This window comes from Haliotis cracherodii, unplaced genomic scaffold (assembly GCF_022045235.1).
Source record: "Haliotis cracherodii isolate W230 unplaced genomic scaffold, xgHalCrac1.p SCAF_13, whole genome shotgun sequence".
NCBI classification, from domain to species: domain Eukaryota; kingdom Metazoa; phylum Mollusca; class Gastropoda; order Lepetellida; family Haliotidae; genus Haliotis; species Haliotis cracherodii.
The window spans coordinates 41,556,264-41,581,990 of record NW_027266268.1 but is presented as its reverse complement, the minus strand read 5'-3'; the positions used below and the strand labels follow the sequence as shown (position 1 = coordinate 41,581,990).

The 25,727-nt window shown below is 45.9% G+C and overlaps 2 protein-coding genes across 2 annotated transcripts in view; both read left to right on the top strand.

The window, feature by feature from the left end:
* Positions 1-25,727, top strand: part of LOC139459946 (A disintegrin and metalloproteinase with thrombospondin motifs 6-like) — a 67,375-nt gene that overhangs the window by 24,736 nt on the left and 16,912 nt on the right. The window contains exons 12-22 of the mRNA XM_071241681.1: positions 1,511-1,609; positions 2,353-2,504; positions 3,599-3,662; positions 4,894-5,002; positions 6,915-7,054; positions 21,828-21,948; positions 22,122-22,199; positions 22,654-22,808; positions 23,417-23,567; positions 23,704-23,833; positions 25,246-25,450. Coding sequence (XP_071097782.1) covers positions 1,511-1,609; positions 2,353-2,504; positions 3,599-3,662; positions 4,894-5,002; positions 6,915-7,054; positions 21,828-21,948; positions 22,122-22,199; positions 22,654-22,808; positions 23,417-23,567; positions 23,704-23,833; positions 25,246-25,450 — 1,404 coding nt within the window. The remainder of the gene's footprint in view (positions 1-1,510; positions 1,610-2,352; positions 2,505-3,598; positions 3,663-4,893; positions 5,003-6,914; positions 7,055-21,827; positions 21,949-22,121; positions 22,200-22,653; positions 22,809-23,416; positions 23,568-23,703; positions 23,834-25,245; positions 25,451-25,727) is intronic.
* On the top strand, positions 23,940-24,905 carry LOC139459391 (probable serine/threonine-protein kinase DDB_G0283337; the record flags this gene model as incomplete). The annotated part of the gene is made up of 3 exons (XM_071240844.1): positions 23,940-24,028; positions 24,112-24,797; positions 24,847-24,905. Coding segments are annotated over 3 exons (834 nt in total), but the record flags the coding sequence as incomplete, so codon positions are not given.

Genomic DNA, 25,727 nt, shown 5'->3' with positions numbered 1-25,727 from the left:
TGTAACAACACAGTCTACTACCATAGGGGCAGTAAAAACACAGACTACTACCATAGGGTGAGTAACAACACAGTCTACTACCATAGGGTGTGTAACAACATAGTCTACTACCATAGGGTCAGTAACAACACAGTCTACTCAAAGCTTGACCACAATGTAACAACACAGTCTACTCCAACCCCAAGCACGGGGTAACAATACAGTCTACTCCATCTCCAACCACGGGGTAACAACACAGTCTACTCCAACCCCAAGCACGGGGTAACAATACAGTCTACTCCAACCCCAAGAACGGGGTAACAACACAGTCTGCTCCAACCCCAAGCACGGGGTAACAACACAGTCTACTCCAACCCCAAGCACAGGGTAACAACACAGTCTACTCCATCTCCAACCACGGGGTAACAACACAGTCTACTCCAAGCTCTACCGTGGGGTAACAACACAGTCTACTCCAAGCCCTACAACAGGGTAACAACACAGTCTACTCCGAGCTCGACCACAATGTAACAACACAGTCTACTCCAACCCCAAGCACGGGGTAACAATACAGTCTACTCCATCTCCAACCACGGGGTAACAACACAGTCTACTCCAAGCTCTACCGCGGGGTAACAATACAGTCTACTCCAAGCTCTACCGCGGGGTAACGATACAGTCTACTCCAAGCTCTACCACAGGGTAACAATACAGTCTACTCCATCTCCAACCACGGGGTAACAACACAGTCTACTCCAAGCTCTACCGCGGGGTAACGATACAGTCTACTCCATCTCCAACCACGGGGTAACAATACAGTCTACTCCAAGCTCTACCGCGGGGTAACGATACAGTCTACTCCAAGCTCTACCACGGGGTAACAACACAGTCTACTCCAAGCTCTACCGCGGGGTAACAATACAGTCTACTCCAAGCTCTACCGCGGGGTAACAATACAGTCTACTCCAAGCTCTACCGCGGGGTAACGATACAGTCTACTCCAAGCTCTACCACAGGGTAACAACACAGTCTACTCCAACCGCAACCACCGGATGAGCAGTGTGTGTTGTGTCTCGGGGTGGAGTCTAGAGTATCACACACGACTGTAACTGGTCTATGTAGCCTATGTGCATTATATATTTCAGTTGTGTTGATGTGTGTCACCTTAATATAGTCGCTGACAATACGAGAATCATTATCTGGGAATCGAACCCTCATACCAGGCGGGATGCAATTTGTTTTGAAAAACGAGGGGTGAATTTTGTGGTCACAAGTTATCCTACAAATTCCAGACGAATGCACATCATTTGCACAGCAGTTTGCATGTTATAATTGTGTTTTTGTATTGAAACATATCACCAAATACTGTTGCTTATTGTGTTTAAATACGTATGCATTGATACACGTGTATACCCGACCACACTACTTCCATTTACATCTGTTTAGTAGCATTAAAAACATGTTTGTGAGGTGAGAGTGAGTCTTGAAGGAGACAATGTGTGACGCATCACGTGACGTCTCTCCCCTGCAGGACGAGTGCAGTGTCCTGGTGTGTTATGCCCCCAAGGGCGGGATGTGCGTGACGGAGGGCACCCCCAGGATGGACGGAACCGAGTGCGCCCCCTCCAAGGTCAGTTTAGCACCTGGTCAGTTATGCCGCACAAAAAAACTTGTGTTGTAAATATATCTGTATGACATACCTGATACCTGGTATATATATATATACGTCATGCACACGTAACACAAACTTAACACACTCGTCATGTATACGTAACCAAACTTAACAAACCCGTAATGCACGTGTAACACAAACTTAACATACACGTCCTGCACACATATCGATCACTAACTTAACAAACACGTAATGCACGTGCAACACAAACTTAACATACACGTCCTGCACACATATCACTAACTTAACAAACACGTAATGCACGTGTAACACAAACTTAACATACACGTCCTGCACATACATCACTAACTTAACAAACACGTAATGCACGTGCAACACAAACTTAACATACACGTCCTGCACACATATCACTAACTTAACAAACACGTAATGCACGTGTAACACAAACTTAACATACACGCCCTGCACACACATCACTAACTTAACAAACACGTAATGCACGTGTAACACAAACTTAACATACACGTCCTGCACACATATCACTAACTTAACAAACACGTAATGCACGTGTAACACAAACTTAACATACACGTCCTGCACACGTAACCCTAACTTAACAAACACGTAATGCACGTGTAACAGAAACCTAAAACACACGTCCTGCACACGTAACCATACTTAACACAAACCTACATGTAGCGCACCTATCTGGGATAAGCACGTATCTCACTGTGTGGCAGTGGTGTATGGGCGGCAAGTGTGTGGACTTCGGCACGAACGGCCCTGACGCGGTGGACGGTGCGTGGTCGGCGTGGGACCCAGCCTGGTCCCCCTGTTCCCGGACGTGTGGGGGTGGAGTCACGTACAAGAGCCGAGCATGTGACAACCCATCGTAAGTAGTCCCCTCACTTCTCCATCTCCTGACACAGGACTAGCAGCATCCATTGGAGGCATGTTCTCATCCTGTAAAAAACTTGGCTCCCGAGGGGATTCAGTGGCGGAGTAGATTCTGTGCCCCATGCTTGTCTTCAGAGAGGACTTAAGGGGATCTGCGGATAGCCTGATTGCACGTGTACCCTGACGGCGTGGATTGTGCTCATGCTGTCAATCACCGGTTTGTCTGGCTCAAACTCGCGTCTGCCATGATGTGTTGGAAAAGTGTTGCTTGTGCTGTCCTTCAACAGAGCGTTCTACGACTGTCCTCACTCCGATCCATTCTCATAGACTTCCAGTCGTCACAGCTCTACGATCTCCCATCCATTAACACTCTCATAGACTTACGGTAGTCTCAGCTCTACGATCTCCCATCCATTAACACTCTCATAGACTTACGGTAGTCTCAGCTCTACGATCTCCCATCCATTAAAACACTGGTAGACTTCCGGTTGTCTCAGCTCTACGATCTTGCATATCATTAACATAGACTAACGGTAGTCACAGCTCTACGATCTCCCATCCATTAACGCACTGGTAGACTTCCGGTAGTCTCAGCTCTACGATCTCCCATCCATTAACACTATCGTAGGCTTCCGGTCGTCTCAACTCTAAGATCTCGCATATCATTAACATAGACTAACGGTAGTCACAGCTCTGAGATCTCCCATTCATTAACACACTGTTAGACTTCCGGTAGTCTCAGCTCTACGATCTCGCATATCATTAACATAGACTTCCTGTAGTCTCAGCTCTACGATCTCGCATATCATTAACATAGACTTCCTGTAGTCTCAGCTCTACGATCTCGCATATCATTAACATAGACTAACGGTAGTCACAGCTCTACGATCTCGCACATCATTAACATAGACTTACGGTAGCCACAGCTCTACGATCTCGCACATCATTAACACAGACTTACGGTAGTCACAGCTCTGGGATCTCCCATCCATTAACACACTGGTAGACTTCCGGTTGTCTCAGTTGGGAGGGCACTGTTATAAGGAAATGTCTCAGTTGGTATTTGTTGTCTCTCCTGTCTGTGACCAGCCCCAAGTTCGGAGGCAAGCCGTGTGAAGGTGTGGGACTCCAGGCCGAGATGTGCAACCTGCAGGTAGGTACTGACCACCTCAACATCTAACTATGAGGGACCCGTGAAGACCCGGGATAGAATAGGCCTTCAGCAACCCATGCTTGCCACGAGAGGCGACCATGCTTGTCGTAAGGGGCGGCTTACGGGATCGGATAGTGAGGCTCGCCGACTTTGTTGATGCATGTCATCGTATCCCAATTATATAGATCGATGCTCATGATGTCAATCACTGGAGTGTCTCGTCAAGACTCGATTATTTACAGATCTCCGTCATATAGCTGGAATATTGCTGAGTGCGGCGTTAAACAACAAACAAACAAGCAAACGCTCAAATACCGAATGTCAGTGGAAGAGAGCTGCGAGGGTCTTTCGCTTCAAACTAAAACCGTCCAGTAGAGAGAATATGTAACCAAGGAGTCAGTGTCAGTCTTCTGTGATGTGTGACGACTGTTGATGACTGACGTGACGTCACATAGCTAACTGTGAGGGAAGCGGTTTCGGGGTGAATATCATTGTTTCCATGATGTACCGTTAGCTGGACACACTGTTGCTGTTCACAAGCGCTGAAGTACGAGGGTTGGCTGACAGGTGGCGGTGATCCGCACTACGGAGGATGTATAGTACATCCGTGATAGTTTGCTCCCGAATAGTAAGACCATTAATGACCAATATCATGCTAATCTGGTTAAACAACTGCGTAAGAATATCACTATCAAACGTCGTGAAAACCTCACTATAAAGGTGTGTTGTTCCCAGGGGACGATGTTTTTGTGTCCACGTCCGTTGTCGCCATGGCTGCAGTGCATGACAGGTGACTTTGAACTTATCCCCCGTAGTCCACATCACATTTCCACCTATTCCCCAACTTGAAGACAGGACTGTCTGACAAGGATTATGCAAATGATGATGACATCATATTTGCTATTGAGGAGTGTTTACAGTACCAGGAGGAAGCCACTTCACGGTGGGACTCCATCGTCGTGTGTGTGGACCTCGGGCAGGATCATTCTGAAACATAAATAACAACTAACCTCAATCACCCAATCCAGCAATTTTGGCGCGACCTCTACCAGCCGACACTATATATCAGCTTGCATTATTCCAAACACGTCCCCAAATCGCGGATTACATCTATCAATACCATCTCTCTAAATATTTATATCATATGTTCTCACCAACGTACTGCAGTGGACAATAGCGATGCGTCGTTACACCCATAATCCGTCATGTCTGCTTTGTCCCCCTATCACAGACATGCAACACGAGTCAGGCGAACTATCTCGCCGAGCAGTGTGCCGCCACCGACGCCATCCCCTTGAATGGGGTCAACCATCACTGGACGCCTTACCAGGGGACCTCAGGTAGGCGTTGTGCAAGGAGAGCCAACGTGTCATATGTACTGTCAATGGTACCCCTCACAGCCCCCATGTCGGATGTACTGTCAATGATCTCCCTCACAGCCCCCATGTCGGATGTACTGTCAATGATCTCCCTCACAGCCCCCATGTCGGATGTACTGTCAATGATCTCCCTCGCAGCCCCCACGTCGGATGTACTGTCAATGATCTCCCTCGCAGCCCCCACGTCGGATGTACTGTCAATGATCTCCCTCGCAGCCCCCATGTCGGATGTACTGTCAATGATCTGTCAGAGTCCCCCGTGTCCGGTGTACTGTCAATGATCTCCCTCGCAGCCCCCATGTCGGATGTACTGTCAATGATCTCTCTCAGAGCTCTGTCAGATGTACTGTCAATGATCTCCCGCAAAACCCCTGTGTGAGATGTACTGTCAATGATCTCCCTCAGAGCTCTGTGAGATGAACTGTCAGGAATCTCCCTCAGAGCTCTGTCAGATGTAGTCAATAATCTCCCGCAAAGCCCCGTGTCAAATGTACTGTCAATGATCTCCCTCGCAGCCCCCGTGTCGGATGTACTGTCAATGATCTCCCTCGCAGTCCCCGTGTTAGATGTACTGTCAATGATCTCCCGTAAAGCCCCGTGTCGGATGTACTGTCAATGATCTCCCTCGCAGCCCCCGTGTCGGATGTACTGTCAATGATCTCTCTCAGAGCTCTGTCAGATGTAGTAAATGATCTCCCTCGCAGCCCCCATGTCGGATGTACTGTCAATGATCTCCCTCAGAGCTCTGTCAGATGTACTGTCAGTGATCTCCCTCAGAGCTCTGTCAGATGTACTGTCAATGATATCCCGCAAAGCCCCGTGTGAAATGTACTGTCAATGATCTCCCTCAGAGATCTGTGAGATGAACTGTCAGTGATCTCCCTCAGAGCTCTGTCAGATGTACTGTCACTGATCTCCCTCAGAGTCTCGTGTCAAATGTACTGTCAATGATCTCCCTTAGAGTTTCGTGTTAGTCGTACTGTCAATGATCTCCCTCAGAGCTCTGTCAGATGTACTATCAATTATATCCCGCAGAGCACCGTGTGAGATGTACTGTCAATGATCTCCCTCAGAGTCTCGTGTTAGTAGTACTGTCAATAATCTCCCTCAGAGCCCCCGTGTAAGTAGTACTGTCAATGATCTCTCTCAGAGCTCTGTCAGATGTACTGTCAATGATCTCCCTCAGAGCACCCGTGTAAGTAGTACTGTCAATAATCTCCCTCAGAGCACCCGTGTGATATCTACTGTCAATAATCTCCTTCAGAGCCCCCATGTGAGATGTACTGTCAATGATCTCCCTCAGAGCCCCCGTGTGAGATGTACTGTCAATGATCTCCCTCAGAGCCCCCGTGTGAGATGTACTGTCAATAATCTCCCCCAGAGCCCCCGTGTGATATGTACTGTCAATGATCTCCCTCAGAGCCCCTGTGTGAGATGTACTGTCAATGATATCCCTCAGAGCTCTGTCAGATGTACTGTCAATGATCTCCCTCAGAGCCCCCATGTGAGATGTACTGTCAATGATCTCCCTCAGAGCTCTGTCAGATGTACTGTCAATGATCTCCATCAGAGCCCCCGTGTGAGATGTACTGTCAATGATCTCCCTCAGAGCTCTGTCAGATGTACTGTCAATGATCTCCCTCAGAGCCCCCGTGTGAGATGTAATGTCAATGATCTCCCTCAGAGCCCCCGTGTGAGATGTACTGTCAATGATCTCCCTCAGAGCTCCGTCAGATGTACTGTCAATGACCTCCCTCAGAGCCCCCGTGTGAGATGTACTGTCAATGATCTCCCTCAGAGCTCTGTCAGATGTACTGTCAATGATCCCCCTCAGAGCCCCCGTGTGAGATGTACTGTCAATGATCTCCCTCAGAGCCCCCGTGTGAGATGTACTGTCTCCGTGACAACACCAACATCCTTACCCGGCGGAGTTCCCATTTCCACGACGGGACCCTTTGTCTGCGGGAGGAGGAAGGCGTCAACCACCATCGGTGTCTGGAAGGACAGTGTCGGGTGAGTAGGCCCAGGAATTATATTCACTTTGAAGGAAAACTGGCATTGGGGAGGCGGTATGACAGGTGTATGGTGGCGGTATGACAGGTGTATGGTGGCGGTATGGCAGGTGTATGGTGGCGGTATGGCAGGTGTATGGCGGCAGGAAGGCAGGTGTATGGCGGTGGTATGACAGGTGTATGGCGGCGGTATGGCAGGTGTATGGCCTCGGTATGGCAGGTGTATGGCAGGCGTGTGAAGGCGGTATGGTGGCGGTATGGCAGGGGTATGGCGGCGGTATGACATGTGTATGGCGGCGGTATGTCAGGTGTATAGCGGCGGTATGACATGCGTGTGGAGGCGGTATGTCAGGTGTATGATGGCGGTATGTCAGGTGTATGGTGGCGGTATGACAGGTGTATGGTGGTGGTATGGCAGGTGTATGGTGGCGGTATGTCAGGTGTATGGCGGCGGTATGATAGGTGTATGGCGGCGCTATGACAGGGGTATGGCGGCAGGAAGGCAGGTGTATGGTGGCGGTATGGCAGGTGTATGGCAGCGGTATGGCAGGTGTATGGTGGCGGTATGACAGGTGTATGGCAGGCGTGTGGAGGCGGTATGGTGGTGGTATGGCAGGGGTATGGCGGCAGGAAGGCAGGTGTATGGCGGCGGTATGGCAGGTGTATAGCGGCGGTATGACATGCGTGTGGAGGCGGTATGTCAGGTGTATGATGGCGGTATGTCAGGTGTATGGTGGCGGTATGACAGGTGTATGGTGGTGGTATGGCAGGTGTATGGTGGCGGTATGTCAGGTGTATGGCGGCGGTATGATAGGTGTATGGCGGCGCTATGACAGGGGTATGGCGGCAGGAAGGCAGGTGTATGGTGGCGGTATGGCAGGTGTATGGCAGCGGTATGGCAGGTGTATGGTGGCGGTATGACAGGTGTATGGCAGGCGTGTGGAGGCGGTATGGTGGTGGTATGACAGGGGTATGGCGGCGGTATGGCAGGTGTATGGCGGCGGTATGGCAGGTGTATGGTGGCGGTATGACAGGTGTATGGCAGGCGTGTGGAGGCGGTATGGTGGTGGTATGGCAGGGGTATGGCGGCAGGAAGGCAGGTGTATGGCGGCGGTATGACAGGTGTATGGCGGCGGTATGACAGGAGTATGGCGGCGGTATGACAGGTGTATGGTAGCGGTATGACAGGTGTATGGTGGCGGTATGGCAGGTGTATGGCGGCGGTATGACAGGTGTATGGCGGCGGTATGACAGGCGTGTGGAGGCGGTATGTCAGGTGTATGGCAGGTGTATGGCGGCGGTATGGCAGGTGTATGGTGGCGGTATGACAGGGGTATGGCGGCGGTATGGCAGGGGTATGGCGGCAGGAAGGCAGGTGTATGGCGGCGGTATGACAGGTGTATGGCGGCGGTATGACAGGAGTATGGCGGCAGTATGACAGGTGTATGGTAGCGGTATGACAGGTGTGTGGTGGCGGTATGGCAGGTGTATGGCGGCGGTATGACAGGTGTATGGCGGCGGTATGACAGGCGTGTGGAGGCGGTATGTCAGGTGTATGGCAGGTGTATGGCGGCGGTATGGCAGGTGTATGGTGGCGGTATGACAGGGGTATGGCGGCGGTATGGCAGGTGTATGGCGGCGGTATGGCAGGTGTATGGCGGCGGTATGACAGGTGTATGGCGGCGGTATGACAGGCGTGTGGAGGCGGTATGTCAGGTGTATGGCGGCGGTATGACAGGGGTATGGCGGCAGGAAGGCAGGTGTATGGCGGCGGTATGGCAGGTGTATGGTGGCGGTATGACAGGTGTATGGCGGCGGTATGACAGGTGTATGGTAGCGGTATGACAGGTGTATGGTGGCGGTATGGCAGGTGTATGGCGGCGGTATGACAGGTGTATGGCGGCGGTATGACAGGCGTGTGGAGGCGGTATGTCAGGTGTATGGCGGCGGTATGACAGGGGTATGGCGGCGGTATGACAGGTGTATGGTAGCGGTATGACAGGTGTATGGTGGCGGTATGGCAGGTGTATGGTGGCGGTATGACAGGTGTATGGTGGCGGTATGACAGGTGTATGGTGGCGGTATGACAGGAGTATGGCGGCGGTATGACAGGTGTATGGTAGCGGTATGACAGGTGTATGGTGGCGGTATGGCAGGTGTATGGCGGCAGGAAGGCAGGTGTATGGCGGCGGTATGACAGGTGTATGGCGGCGGTATGGCAGGTGTATGGCGGCGGTATGACAGGTGTATGGTAGTGGTATGACAGGTGTATGGTGGCGGTATGGCAGGTGTATGGTGGCGGTATGACAGGTGCGTGGTGGCGGTATGGCAGGCGTGTGGACGTGGTATGGCGGCAGTATGGCATGTGTATGGCGGCGGTATTTCAGGTGTAGGGTTTCGAATGTCAGATTCGCCCTGAAGGCAACACATCTTCAGTTGGACACCGTGATCACCAAAGTGGTAAACGTTTGAAACCTTGGCCCAGGTCCACAAAGCCAAGTTAATAGGGGGTTCGATCGTCAGTAGATAACTTTGGATAACTAGAGCACCACTTAGGTGGTGCTCTGACGTCATCAAGGTCACGTGACTGTCAGTGTCTCATTAATATGCAGAATAACTCATTGATATGCAAATGTATGCATGACGTTATAGGTCAATTAGGTTAATAAAGGGTCAACTGACCAGATGCAATCATGCAGTTAATGACTTGACCATTCGTTAACCGTACAACACGGGATAGTAATGAATGTCCCTATATGGACATGTTACTACGACCGGGGTTGGGTTGGGTCTTGACTCACGCGGAATGGAATGTCATTGTGAGACCATTTTGGCGCGAGAACATGTGGTGAACATTTGAACCTTTTGCTTTGAAGACATTTCTCTGTGCACATTCGGTGGCCGGCTATGTGTGGTAGGATTAAAAAAAAATGCCCAGGAACAGGTGCATGTAGAAAGATCTCCCGATATTCAATTACATTCATTAAGGGTCAACTGACCGGATGCAATCATGCAATTAATTACTTGACCATTCGTTAAAGGTAGAACAACACGTGTCTAAAAACAAGATGGCGGACGTTGCCATGAACGCTCACGGGCTGTCACGTGTCCTCGGTTTGAATCTCGCGCCTGACCTACAAGTCAGTTCTATGAGGCACCATTCCACATCTCAGGCTACGTTGATCCATAAGTGCAATAACTCATTCATTGTGAAATATAATCATGACGTCACAGGTCAGAAAGAGTAATGAGAGGTCTGTTGTTCCAATGCAAGAAGGAAATGTGTTAATGAGTCCTTCATTAAGTGAGAACAAAGCATAGTAATGAGTGTCCCTATATGGAAGTGGCTACTACGAGGTTCAAATGTGATTCACGGGGAAAGGAATGTCATTGTTAGACATATTCCATTGATGCATGTATTTCGTATAGTTATGACTGTCACATGTGGCAAAGAGGGGTGTGAGTTGAATTTCCATAGAAACCACATGTCCAGTTCTTAACTCTTCTAGTGTTACCTCTTATAAGTTCCTTTTAACATTCAGTTGCCATGACAACTAAATAAAAAAATAAGGGTTAACAGTCTTGACTCCAAGAGGTCAGCTCTGAGAAATATAGAGTCGGTATCGCGAAACCCGTGTGTTGAAGACTGCAAAGTATGCCAGTCTGGTCTGAGACGTTTTAATACTGTAAAATTACATTCTTTTTCTAAAAGATGTTTGGAGTTCAAAATGTCGATTCAGTTTCCTTTTTTCAATGGAAAAATACTCGTTTAACCCATACCCAGAATCATTTTCATGAGAAAAAATAGAGTGAAATAACGTAGTTTAGTGGATAACTTCTGAGAGATAAGATTACTTGAGCATTCATTAACAAAGAACAATGGATAGTAATGAATATCCTTATATGGAAACTTAGGTCACCAATCCCTCATTAATATGCAAGATAACTCATTAATGTGTAAATGTATAAGTGATGTATCAGGTGAATTAGATGAATACAGGGTCAACTGACCAGATGCAATTTACTTACATTAACAAAGAACACTCGATAGTAAAGAATATCATCATATGGAAAACTTGACATCGCACGCGAAATGGAATGTTATTGCGACTGAATTTTGCCGCCTTTTTGCACCTTTTCTCCATGCTCATTCTGGGGGCTGCGCCTGCTGAGATTATCAGCCCAGGAATAAGAGTGTGATCTATGTCCATATGTGTTATAAAACTCAACGGTCGTGTTGAGTGACTGACATTTACACTCTTACCTTGCTGACAGTATTGAAGACGGAATGAATGAGGAGAATGGAGGTCACGTGCTACTGTGTCAGAGTCGTCTTAGGTGAGTAATAATTTTAATCTAAATATTTTTACAAATTATTTACTGATATGTAATTAGTTACATTGAAATCTTTTTTCTTTCTTTCTCATCTGTCTACCTCTAATGCATATTTGTGTAAAGTATTTTTGTAATGTTATGTATGCATTTGTACACCATGCTTTTGATAAAATAATTCATATTATTTAACAGTTAAACTTAAAACAGATTCTTATTTTACCAATCCATTTGTAGAGTTTAATACCCAACAGAAATTAGATATAATTCTTCTTCTTTTTTTTGTTGTTGTTGATAAAACATCACTCGTTAAACATTTTACAAAGCAAGAAATAGAATACTCATAGTGATTTTATGAAAATTCACTTTTTATGAAATGTAACAAAGTGATTTCTGATACAGACTATACTTTGTTGTGCGAGCGGCGCATAACTTTTGGGTACATGCTATGGCATTGCGATTCCTGGCTGTAGATGTTATAGTCTGTTTCTGCATGATGTATGATGTGTATGAAAAAAACCTTGATTGAGTTTATTATGTTATCATGAGTCCAACGAATTCTCATTTAGGAAAAAAAAGAGTACAAGTACAAATTCAATGTTCCCTTTGTTCCAGGATGTGTGCACCACAAATGACGTCCCATTGAAGAACCATCATAATGAAGAGACATAGTGATGTAGTTACCTTTACCTACGTGCTCTTTAATAAAGTCAGACATCGATCAATGTATTCTTATATTGTCTTTTTTTATCTCTTTTTACAAAACAGTTACGATTAATCTTAAGGTTTTAAAAAGGTGATCTTAGCATCGTGTTAGTAAACCCTTGTCATGATACATTTCTATGACTCGAGATAAAGTTAGAATATTCTGAATTTAGCATGATTAGTTTTTTAAAACCTTAAGATTAATCGTTTGGTGTATAGTGTCCTCTGTCAGTGGTCAGGAAGATAACCCGATGATCAATTCAACGCAAGCTTCACCAAGTACATATTCGCTGGGGAGTCACGTGATCACCATCTTTACAACGCTCAGTGGGCATAGTACTATTTCCATATTTAGTTAGGGTACTATGTACACAGTTGACGACGCATCTAACAGTAGATCATATTGCTTATATGGTAACAAGTGAGGTTTATTTTACAACACTCCGAATGAGTTGGTATATGTTATACACATAACACCTTGTTTTGTCTGTGTCGCTGTTTTGCGAAATACTGACAAGAGAACCTCCTGAAATTGAGGTCACCACATGCCATTTATCGTGAGCCTGCTTATGAATGGAGGGGGTTGGTTAACCACAGCTCCACTCCGTTGTAGAAAGTTCACATATGGTATGAGTTACTATACACATGCTATTCAATAAAGGCATGATGAATACTAAGAATATCAGGATCTAATTTTGTAAAAGAACAATACTAATTATATGAAAAACACCAATTCGTCTGTGTGAAATGTACAACCATATCCTTTAACTCTGCAAAGTACGAATTTGCAAAATCATTGTGTAATATTTAATGCTAGTTTTAACTTCAAACTGACCATGTAACCATTGTTTGCTAGATATATATTATAATACCGCGATAGCTAGCTAACGGAATGGTCGTTACCTGATAACTTGGAAGTCAATTTGATAATTATTGGAAATTAATTGAGAACATGGGGTGTTAGCTGGAAACTTCACCTCTGTGTGTTATAACAAAATCAAGTGGGAAACATGATATTCGGTGGGAGAATACAGTGTTTTGCACGAGAAATTAAAGTCGGAGAGAGGATGTCTTCCAAAGTATGTGTCTATTATGCCTGATTCAGAGTATTTGTAATTACAGGAGAAACCAACGAACGACTATTTCACGAGTTGAAATTCGAGCATTTTACTTCAAACACTGCCCGAATGCATCTGACCCTTGACCTGCTTACAGTATGAGTGTATATTCGTGTTAATTTGCAGTGATAAGAATAATTTTCGTTAATTGTGATTATGTCTAATGTCTTCCAAAGAGTATGTAGAAGTCAGGAGATCATCTCAGCAACATGTGCATGATTTTCATATGCATCTTTCCCTAGTTTAGTTATCGAATAGCACTTGTACATCCGTACATACTTTTTTGGATTTAATAAATATATCCATTTCGATTTTGAACGAAAAGACTAATGCGAGTTCGTCTGCAAGTCGGAAAATTTTAAAAATCCATGCTAAGTGTTATACATTGTATTTTACCAAATCAAAATTTCTTAAGTTTATTGATACCAATTATTGTATATTTTTTTCTATTATTTCACCATGTCACATCACAGCGTTCATTACCTTTAACTCAAAACCTCTTGCAGCGAATATCACAAGATTAATTGACTGTTTTGTATCAGGTTGGGTATATGTTAAAAAACAAGCAAAATGACAATACACTCACATCAATAATATTTATTCATTGCGTGTATACAAACGTGATTAAACAATAATATTTAACACTAAACCGTTTTACAAAGATTCCAATTTTCTAAAGTCTCCGGGCACGCAAGATTCTCATTTAAATATAGTTCCAAAAGTTTAACCCCTTGAGTGCCAAGCTGGACATTTGTTCGTTTTAACAATCAAATTTCAGCCTAAATAGGCTATTGAAAACCTATCCTGTGACAATTTGTTGAAAAGAGCTCCTTTTTTGTAAGTGCTGACGTCAGAGCACCTCGAATGAAGTTGGATAGATCTATGATGTGAATCTGTACGGAGGGGCGGTCAGATAGCTGATTGGTTAAAGCGTTCGCTCGTCACGCCGAAGACCCGGGTTCGATTCCCGACATGGGTACAATGTGTGAAGCCCATTTCTGGTGTCCCCCGCCATGATATTGATGGAATATTGCTAAAAAGCGGCTTAAAACCATACTCACTCACTCACTGTAGGTTCACAGTTCTCGTTGAATTGAAGTGTTAACAGTGTGGTTTTACTATAGACAAGCTCTTGTTAGTAACTGTATGATACTAAAAAAAAAAATAACCAAAAAAACCACAAGCGAACTGTCGTGTGATCGGCTTGTAGAGATAATTGCTTTCCAGAGGCATATTGACCATATGTATGACATCATAGAAATATGAATTAAAACAACAACAAAATGTAAACTGTAATGAAGCTTTTATTAACAGCACATGGTGTTGACTTTACAAGTGTAGAGTTCGAGTGATTTCAACGATTTACAAAATGATTAAAAACCTTGACGGTTCAATGATTTTAGAAAAGTTTTAAGTGTTTAATCTCGACATGAAATACACCACTCAGATGCACCTGATGGAGACGCCCATCTTTGTGACATTTATAGATTTTTTGCGTCCCGGAGGTCCCAACTTGACCCGTCTCCTGATGTATACGACCAGGCGTTTCTTTGACGCCAGGGAGCTGTCATTTAGAGAAATGTGTTTTGACTTAATGACAGGTCCTGTTTTCAATACATGGATAAGTCCAAATCTTCTTCCTTTACCTCGGCTCGGTGACCGATTCTTCCGTGTCATTGCTTTGGGTAACACAAAATCTCAACTGAAGGGTTGTAACACGAGAGCAAGGTTTTTATTCTTGCTCGCTCTGCTCGTCATCGCCATCATCGGCGGCTGAGATAGATTCAGTGTCACTATCTGCTTCAGGTATGTCTACACGAGTCAGAATGTCTTTCATCACAGTTTTCGTGAAACGAGCGATCTTGTTTTTGATAATAGACTGATCAGTGCCAGGATCCATATCGCTCAGGCTGTCTAGGATGGGTTGAAATAGAGGCGCCTGTCTAAAATATTGGGAGAACTCTATGACACTTTTGAGACTGTCGGTCAATTCGCTTTCCCACATCTGTTTCATTTTTCTGTCAATCCATTCTTCTGTTCGACCCTGTTGTCTGTACTTTTTCCTCTTGAGTTTCATCACGTCATGCTTGATGTTGTACACACGATTCCAAATGCGTTGTAAACCAACATTTTGCCACTCCTCCGCATCCACGTCGGTGTTTGGCGGCTTCCAGCGACGACGTTTGACAGCGAGACCTCCACCTTTCTGTTCAGGAAGTCGTTCCTCATCGTCGTCACCGTTGTCGTCACTCTCGTATCTGAGACATTTTCTTTTGCATTTCAAGTTGTTGTTTGCTGGACACCATGATCTAATATGTCGCTGTAGATCGTGCATATTGTCTATCAATACGCCGCAGTCAGTACACGCAGTGGCCATGGCAAAAGGTCCTGTGTCGTCACTCGAGATGGATGCTGTTTCAACGTCGTCGTCGTCAGAGCTTAGAGACCTTTCTTTCGAAGTGTGATCAGCACGAATGTCAGGAGCTGTCTGCACGTCTAATGCTAGAGAGACATCTTTTACCCGTTGTTGTTGTTGTTGTTGTTGTGAAGCACTGTGATCAGGTTGATTGTCGCTGGTTGTCAAGACGTTGACATGTAATCTATTCTTCTCACTTGTACCGGGTTTGAGATCCACTGTAAGGTGTCCATAAGGGGTTTCAACAGCCCTTTCATAAAGAGTCATAAATTTACCAATGTCTTCAGGAAATATTCTTCTGGCGAATAACTTCACCTGCTGTCTGTCCACTGGCGAATTGAAAAGTGTGACATAATGAGAATTTAGAGCAATGTCCCTAGATTCCTTACCTCTCGGGAAGAGGTTTTGCAATAGCAAAAATGTAATGACATTTTTGTGGTGGGAGGTTTAGGTAAACAGACGGGAAATCCGATTGTCATTCTTTGCTTCAGACAAAAAGTCATCCAACACCATCATGTTCTGATTACGGGCATCGAAGAAGTTTTCATCTTCGAGATTGTAAGGTATTCCTTTCACAAACCGTACTTGAGGTAAAGTTTGAAGAATGCTATCGTAAAGCGGTTGCCACACAGTATAACACCAGACAATACAGTCGGGCAGGCGTTGAACGAATCCACGACGTAATAGGTTGAAGACAAACACCGACTTTCCGCATCCACTGGGTCCAACAACGATGCTATTGGAGGGTATAAGGAACTTGAATCGTCCGTGTCGCTGGTGTTCCCGAGATGAAAGCAAACGTGGAGATATTTCCTGATGAGGAGGAGGAGGGTGTTTATCGGGAAGAGGAGGAGTAGGAGGAGTAAGGTGTTTATCCAGAGGAGGAAGAAGAGAAGACGAGTCTTGAGTTGATCTATGCACCTGCTTCTGATGTCTCTGTAGATTATCTTTTCACGCAAAACTCTTGCCACAGTCTGGACAGGTGGTAACCTCCATAGTGAACAAATACAAGTGCGCAATAAGAGGGTCTGAACCATTCTTTAATACCCTTCACCCATGCAATGCTTAAAGACAGCTTGGGTTCATTTCACAGCAGCTTTTTATTTTCGACACAGGTTTCCTGAGGAGTAGGAGTAGGAGGAGGAGGAGGAGGAGGAAGAGGAGGTGTTGGTTGTGGTGGAGGGTGTTTATCCAGAGGAGGAGGAGGAGGAGGGTATTTATCCAGAGGAAGAGGAGGAGGAGGAGGAGGGTGTTTATCCAGAGGAGGAGGAGGAGGAGGGTGTTTATCCAGAGGAGGAGGAGGAGGAGGGTGTTTATCCAGAGGAGGAGGAGGAGGAAGGTGTTTATCCAGAGGAGGAGGACGAGGAGGGTGTTTATCCAGAGGAGGAGGAGGAGGGTGTTTATCCAGAGGAGGAGGAGGAGGGTGTTTATCCAGAGGAGGAGGAGGAGGAGGAGGAGGAAGAGGAGGGTGTTTATCCAGAGGAGGAGGAGGAGGAGGAGGAGGGTGTTTATCCAGAGGAGGAGGAGGAGGAGGATGGTGTTTATCCAGAGGAGGAGGAGGAGGAGGAAGAGGAGGGTGTTTATCCAGAGGAGGAGGAGAAGGAGGAGGAGGGTGTTTATCCAGAGGAGGAGGAGGAGGAGGAGGAGGAGGATGGTGTTTATCCAGAGGAGGAGGAGGAGGGTGGTTATCCAGAAGAGGAGGAGGAGGAGGAGGGTGTTTATCCAGAGGAGGAGGAGGGTGTTTATCCAGAGGAGGAGGAGGAGGAGGAGGAGGGTGTTTATCCAGAGGAGGAGGAGGAGGAGGAGGAGGAGGAGGGTGTTTATCCAGAGGAGGAGGAGGAGGAGGAGGGTGTTTATCCAGAGGAGGAGGAGGAGGAGGAGGAGGGTGTTTATCCAGAGGAGGAGGAGGAGGAAGGTGCTTTTCCAGAGGAGGAGGAGGAGGAGGAGGGTGTTTATCCAGATGAGGAGGAGGAGGGTGTTTATCCAGAGGAGGAGGAGGGTGTTTATCCAGAGGAGGAGGAGGAGGAGGGTGTTTATCCAGAGGAGGAGGAGGGTGTTTATCCAGAGGAGGAGGAGGAGGAGGAGGGTGTTTATCCAGAGGAGGAGGAGGAGGAGGAGGAGGGTGTTTATCCAGAGGAGGAGGAGGAGGAAGGTGTTTATCCAGAGGAGGAGGAGGAGGAGGAGGAGGAGGGTGTTTATCCAGAGGAGGAGGAGGAGGGTGTTTATCCAGAGGAGGAGGAGGAGGAGGGTGTTTATCCAGAGGAAGAGGAGGAGGGTGTTTATCCAGAGGAGGGGGAGGAGGAGGGTGTTTATCCAGAGGAGGAGGAGGGTGTTTATCCAGAGGAGGAGGAGGGTGTTTATCCAGAGGAGGAGGAGGAGGAGGGTGTTTATCCAGAGGAGGAGGAGGAGGGTGTTTATCCAGAGGAGGAGGAGGAGGAGGGTGTTTATCCAGAGGAGGAGGAGGAGGAGGGTGTTTATCCAGAGGAGGAGGAGGAGGAGGAGGAGGAGGAGGGTGTTTATCCAGAGGAGGAGGAGGAGGGTGTTTATCCAGAGGAGGAAGAAGAGAAGGCGAGTCTTGAGTTGACCTGTGCACCTGCTTCTGATGTCTCTGTAGATTATCTTTTCGCGTAAAACTCTTTTCTCAGTCTGGACAGGTGGTAACCTCCATAGTGATCAAATACAAGTGCCTGATGAGAGGGTCTGAAGCATTCTTTTATTTCCTTCAGCCATGCGACGCTTCAAGGCAGGTCGGATTCGTTTCACAACAGCCTTTACTTTCGACACGGGTTGCATTTTCATTATAGTCATTTTCGCTTTCTTGGTTGTCATCTTTTTCTTCTTAGATGCAACCAATCTCTTCGGCGACCCCTTTGATGCCATTGATTTTCAACGACATGTTTTTCTCGACTTGGTCTTGCTATGCTTTGTGAAAATGACTGTAGGTCCAAATATATCCTCTGATATAACTTTCTTCATTTTGAAAACGGACGTCTTATCTGTCAGCAAGGTTAGAGTGAAAATGTCAGTCACTCAACACGACCGTTTAGTTTTATAACACATATTGACATAGAACACACTCTTATTCCTGGGCTGATAATCTCAGCAGATGCAGCCCCCCGAATGAGCATGGAGAAAAGGTGCAAAAAGGTGGCAAAATTCAGTCGCAATAACATTCCATTTCGCGTGCGATGTCAAGTTTCCATATGATGATATTCTTTACTATCGAGTGTTCTTTGTTAATGTAAGTAAATTGCATCTGGTCAGTTGACCCTGTATTCATCTAATTCACCTGATACATCACTTATACATTTACACATTTATGAGTTATCTTGCATATTAATGAGGGATTGGTGACCTAAGTTTCCATATAAGGATATTCATTACTATCCATTGTTCTTTGTTAATGAATGCTCAAGTAATCTTATCTCTCAGAAGTTATCCACTAAACTACGTTATTTCACTCTATTTTTTCTCATGAAAATGATTCTGGGTATGGGTTAAACGAGTATTTTTCCATTGAAAAAAGGAAACTGAACCGACATTTTGAACTCCAAACATCTTTTAGAAAAAGAATGTAATTTTACAGTATTAAAACGTCTCAGACCAGACTGGCATACTTTGCAGTCTTCAACACACGGGTTTCGCGATACCGACTCTATATTTCTCAGAGCTGACCTCTTGGAGTCAAGACTGTTAACCCTTATTTTTTTATTTAGTTGTCATGGCAACTGAATGTTAAAAGGAACTTATAAGAGGTAACACTAGAAGAGTTAAGAACTGGACATGTGGTTTCTATGGAAATTCAACTCACACCCCTCTTTGCCACATGTGACAGTCATAACTATACGAAATACATGCATCAATGGAATATGTCTAACAATGACATTCCTTTCCCCGTGAATCACATTTGAACCTCGTAGTAGCCACTTCCATATAGGGACACTCATTACTATGCTTTGTTCTCACTTAATGAAGGACTCATTAACACATTTCCTTCTTGCATTGGAACAACAGACCTCTCATTACTCTTTCTGACCTGTGACGTCATGATTATATTTCACAATGAATGAGTTATTGCACTTATGGATCAACGTAGCCTGAGATGTGGAATGGTGCCTCATAGAACTGACTTGTAGGTCAGGCGCGAGATTCAAACCGAGGACACGTGACACCCGTGAGCGTTCATGGCAACGTCCGCCATCTTGTTTTTAGACACGTGTTGTTCTACCTTTAACGAATGGTCAAGTAATTAATTGCATGATTGCATCCGGTCAGTTGACCCTTAATGAATGTAATTGAATATCGGGAGATCTTTCTACATGCACCTGTTCCTGGGCATTTTTTTTTAATCCTACCACACATAGCCGGCCACCAAATGTGCACAGAGAAATGTCTTCAAAGCAAAAGGTTCAAATGTTCACCACATGTTCTCCCGCCAAAATGGTCTCACAATGACATTCCATTCCGCGTGAGTCAAGACCCAACCCAACCCCGGTCGTAGTAACATGTCCATATAGGGACATTCATTACTATCCCGTGTTGTACGGTTAACGAATGGTCAAGTCATTAACTGCATGATTGCATCTGGTCAGTTGACCCTTTATTAACCTAATTGACCTATAACGTCATGCATACATTTGCATATTAATGAGTTATTCTGCATATTAATGAGACACTGACAGTCACGTGACCTTGATGACGTCAGAGCACCACCTAAGTGGTGCTCTAGTTATCCAAAGTTATCTACTATCGTCTTAGCACTGACATCCCTTGGTGGAGCGGGGCCATGGACCAGTTTCGGAATTTCTGTGATGTAAATCACTGTTCAAAACATACTCTATATGGGCTTGGCTGTGGCGGTAAGCAAGAGTCGGGACGGCAATATGACAGGTGTCAAGTCAAAGTCAAAGAAGTTTATTGTACAAAAGGCCACCGGCCCATATACAAGAAAGAGTTACGCATGTAGATACAATTACATTTGTTACACATTGGGATATACACGTTGTTTGATTAATTCATTTCTTTTGGCTAATGCATGCTTAATATAAAGAGAAAGATTTAATATATTTGATTCGTTCTTTGTCGTCAGCATAACTACAAAGGCGTTTATCGGTGACATTGCTATTAAATAATCTTTTATATATTTCTTTCGGAGATCATTGTAAAATGGACAGACAAACACAAAATGAATTTCATTTTCTATCTCTAGCTTACACAATGGACAAATTCTTTTCACTTTTTCAATGGACAGTTTTCTTCCTTCATTTACAAATAGGTCTAGCAAACCAAGTCGATATTTAATTAACTGTTTTCTTAAGTTTTCCGTAGTGAGTACTGATACATATATTTCTGGTTGAAGTAAAGTCTTGAAAGTTTTGTAATATTCATAACGCGAACTATCCTCTAAAGTGGAGTGCCATTCTTGGTAGAACATATTTATAGACCGATTCCGAAATTCATTAAGAAACATATTTACATTTCCAACTGACTGACATAGCCATATAAAACCAAAACCATGCGAAAATAAAAGATTTCTTATATGCGATGTCCAAGTATTCTTTCCCATGTTATCTAAATGTAGAAGCATGTTATAGGCTAATTTGGGGAGACGTTGTTCATGCATATGAAGAATTTTAAACCAGTATTTTAAACATCTGATCTGAGAATTAATATATAATGGGTATCTACCACATTCACCTTGTCTGGTGTGTGACGTATATTCACTGTGACGTATGTGTTTTAGGAGTTCGGCTGTGGCGGCAAGCTAGAGTCGGGACGGCAATATGACAGGTGTCTGGTGTGTGACGTATATTCACTGTGACGTATGTGTTTTAGGAGTTCGGTTGTGACGGCAAGCTAGAGTCGGGACGGCAATATGACAGGTGTCTGGTGTGTGACGTATATTCACTGTGACGTATGTGTTTTAGGAGTTCGGTTGTGACGGCAAGCTAGAGTCGGGACGGCAATATGACAGGTGTCTTGTGTGTGACGTATATTCACTGTGACGTATGTGTTTTAGGAGTTCGGCTGTGACGGCAAGCTAGAGTCGGGACGGCAATATGACAGGTGTCTGGTGTGTGACGTATATTCACTGTGACGTATGTGTTTTAGGAGTTCGGCTGTGACGGCAAGCTAGAGTCGGGACGGCAATATGACAGGTGTCTTGTGTGTGACGTATATTCACTGTGACGTATGTGTTTTAGGAGTTCGGCTGTGACGGCAAGCTAGAGTCGGGACGGCAATATGACAGGTGTCTGGTGTGTGACGGCAAGGGCGACACGTGTGAGAAGAGGAATGGGACCTACAACCAAGGAGAGAAGCGTAGTACGTTACTCCTGCCCAATGTAGTTCTAGTTGAGTGCATGTTCCCCTGTGTGTCCTCACATTCTCTTAGTCAGCATGTTCCTATACTTGCGTCAGCCCAACTAAATATACTGTATCAATTGTTCCCCTCTCCTGTGCGTGTTGTCAGCGCCTAATACCAGATTTCTTTCCAGAATACGTCACGTTCCTCACGTTACCCAAAGGCGCCACCTCCATCAACATCATCAATAAGAACTTCCTCACCCACATGTGTAAGTAATGTGAGGGGTGGGGGTGGGGGGTGAGGGGTGGATAACGGGTGTAGTCCTAATAACACACCATCTCACTCCTCACTCACTCGAATACCCCGTGAAAATCCGGGTGAGAATAGGTCTTCAGTAATAGGTGCTTGCCGTAAAAGGCAACTATACTTGTCGTTAGAGGCGACTATGTATTCCAACTGCGTGAATCGATGCTGATTATGCCAATCACCTGACTATCTGGTCCAGACACGATCATTTTCAGACTGCGGCGTTAAATAACAAATAACAAGCAAACACTCAAATACCGAATATCAGTAGAAGAGAGCTATGAAGGATCTTTCAACCGTCCTGTTGAATGTATATAAAACCAAGAAGTCAATGTCAGTCTACTGTGATGTGTGACGACAGTAAATGACTGACGTGATGTCACAGAAAGTATTTGACGGAGCTCTGCTCTCCACAGCAATCCTTGTGAACGGAGAGTTGATGTTCAGCAAGTTTGGGGACTCGCCCGATCGGTCAGGGACATACATGACCGCCGGTGTCACCGTGATGTACAGATCGCGACCCGAGAAGATCTCCATCACTGGACCCTTGCCTGTAAAGGTAGAAGCACAGGTACGTCAGATCCAGTGTTTGGTGGAGGGTACGTCAGATCCAGTGTTTGGTGGAGGGTACGTCAGTTCCAGAGTCTGTGGAGGGTACGTCAGATCCAGTGTTTGGTGGAGGGTACGTCAGTTCCAGAGTCTGTGGAGGGTACGTCAGATCCAGTGTTTGGTGGAGGGTACGTCAGATCCAGCGTTTGGGGGAGGGTACGTCAGATCCAGTGTTAGGTGGAGGGTACGTCAGATCCAGTGTTTGGTGGAGGGTACGTCAGATCCAGTGTCTGGTGGGGGGTACGTCAGATCCAGTGTTTGGTGGAGGGTACGTCAGATCCAGTGTTAGGTGGAGGTCGTGAGCATGTTTCCTGGCAGATCGACATAGCAGTTTTGTCTCCGTTTGTATTCAGGATGGATGATGTTTCCCTTAATAAGTACTACACACCTGACGACTATTCACTATCTGAATATAATGCAATGAACGTCTACCGAATTTTACAGAAGCAATGTAACACGGTTACAATCATTGTTAAACAATAAAATACACTGCGATATAACAATGATCCTGCGCATGTTTTCCGCATTCTCCGTGTAGTATGCAAGATAAAGATTCTAAACGTGTTGCAGGTTTACCGCATCATGGGCGACAGTGCCAGCAGCTACGCCGATGTCGCACCCCGTGTGTCTTACGAGTACTACGTCACCACGAACACGTTGCAGCCCGCCAACTTCATGTGGAAGACCCAGACTGGTCAGTGCAGTCAGACTTGCGGCACAGGTACGTCATGAGATGAACCCTGGTCACGCGCACAACGACGATGCAGACATGCAGCAGCAGCTGCACCTGTGTCCGGAGTCCAATGGATGCGTGATGATTGCTCCTTGTACCTTATTACCTCATTCGTTGTCGACAGGAACCCGGATACCGGTTGTGACGTGTGTAAGAGACGACGACTTCTCCGTCGTGGACGATCATCACTGCGACATCAACACTCGCCCACACGTCGTCGGCGAGCCCTGTAGTACTGAGCCCTGCCCGGCTAGGTGAGACATCAAAACTACACCATCATTGACCACTACAACAACAATCTCCCCATCACTGACCACTACAACAACTACCTCATTGACCACCACAACAACCTCCGCGAAATTGACCACCACAACAACCTCCGCGTCATTGACCACCACGACAACCTCCCCATCATTGACAACCACAACGACAACATCATTGACCACCACAACAACCTCCCCATCATTGACCACCACAACAGCCTCCCAATCATTGACCACCACAACAACTACATCATTGACCACCACAACAGCCTCCAAATCATTGACCACCACAACAACTACATCATTGACCACCACAACAACTACATCATTGACCACCACAACAACTACATCATTGACCACCACAACAACTACATCATTGACCACTACAACAACTACCTCATTGACCACCTGAACAACCTCCGCGTCATTGACAACCACAACCTCCGCGTCATTGACCACCACGACAACCTCCCCATCATTGACCACCACAACAACCTACCCATCATTGACCACAACAACGACAACATCATTGACCACCACAACAACCTCCCCATCATTGACCACCACAACAACCTCCCAATCATTGACCAACACAACAACCTCCCAGTCATTGACCACCAAAACAGCCTCCCCATCATTGACCACAACAACGACAACATCATTGACCACCACAACAACCTCCCCATCATTGACCAACACAACAGCCTCCCAATCATTGACCAACACATCAACCTCCCCATCATTGACCACCACAACAACCTCCCCATCATTGACCACCACAACAGCCTCCCAATCATTGACCACCACAACAACTACATCATTGACCACCACAACAACTACATCATTGGCCACCACAACTACATCATTGACCACCACAACAACTACATCATTGACCATCACAACAACTACATCATTGACGACTACACCAACCGCATCATTGACGACTTCACCAACTGCATCATTGACGACTACACCAACTACATCATTGACGACTACACCAACTACATCATTGACGACTACAACAACTACACCAGTGACCACTTCAACAACTACATCATTGGCGACTACAACAACTACATCATTGACGACTACAACAACTACATCATTGACGACTACAACAACTACACCAGTGACCGCTACAACAACTTTATCATTGACGACTACAACAACTACATCATTTACGACTACACCAACTACATCATTGACGACTACACCAACTACAACATTGACGACTACAACAACTACACCAGTGACCACTTCAACAACTACATCATTGGCGACTACACCAACTACATCATTGACGACTACAACAACTACATCATTGACGACTACAACAACTACATCATTGACGACTACAAAAACTACACCAGTGACCACTACAACAACCCCCGTCATGTTTCCAGGTGGAAGGCCGGTGCGTACTCCGCGTGTTCCCTCACGTGTGGCGGTGGTGTAATGAGGCGGTCGCTGCAGTGTGTCCGCGAAACGTCCGGGGTGGTGGAGGTCTTGGCCAACAGCCACTGTGGCAGACTCGTCAAACCGCCGGAGGCCAGCGAGTGTAATCCTGAGTCGTGCCCGGGCGTGTGGAGACCCGGATCCTGGTCAAGTGTGCGTCAGTAGTACAGTACAGTCAGTAGTAATGTCAGAAGCCTGTACAGTATTGTGGTCTAGTGGTCTAGTGGTCTAGTGGTAGAGCGTCCGCCCGGAGAGCATGCACGTCGCTATATAAGTGCAATAATCTTGGACGCGACGTTAAACCCCATTTCACCTCACCTCACCTCACCTCACCTCACCTCACCTCACCTCTATTATGTCTCCATCAGAAGTCACGAGGAGGTACTGACCGGGACCTAATATAGACAGAAACCCCCAAACGCTGGTACTA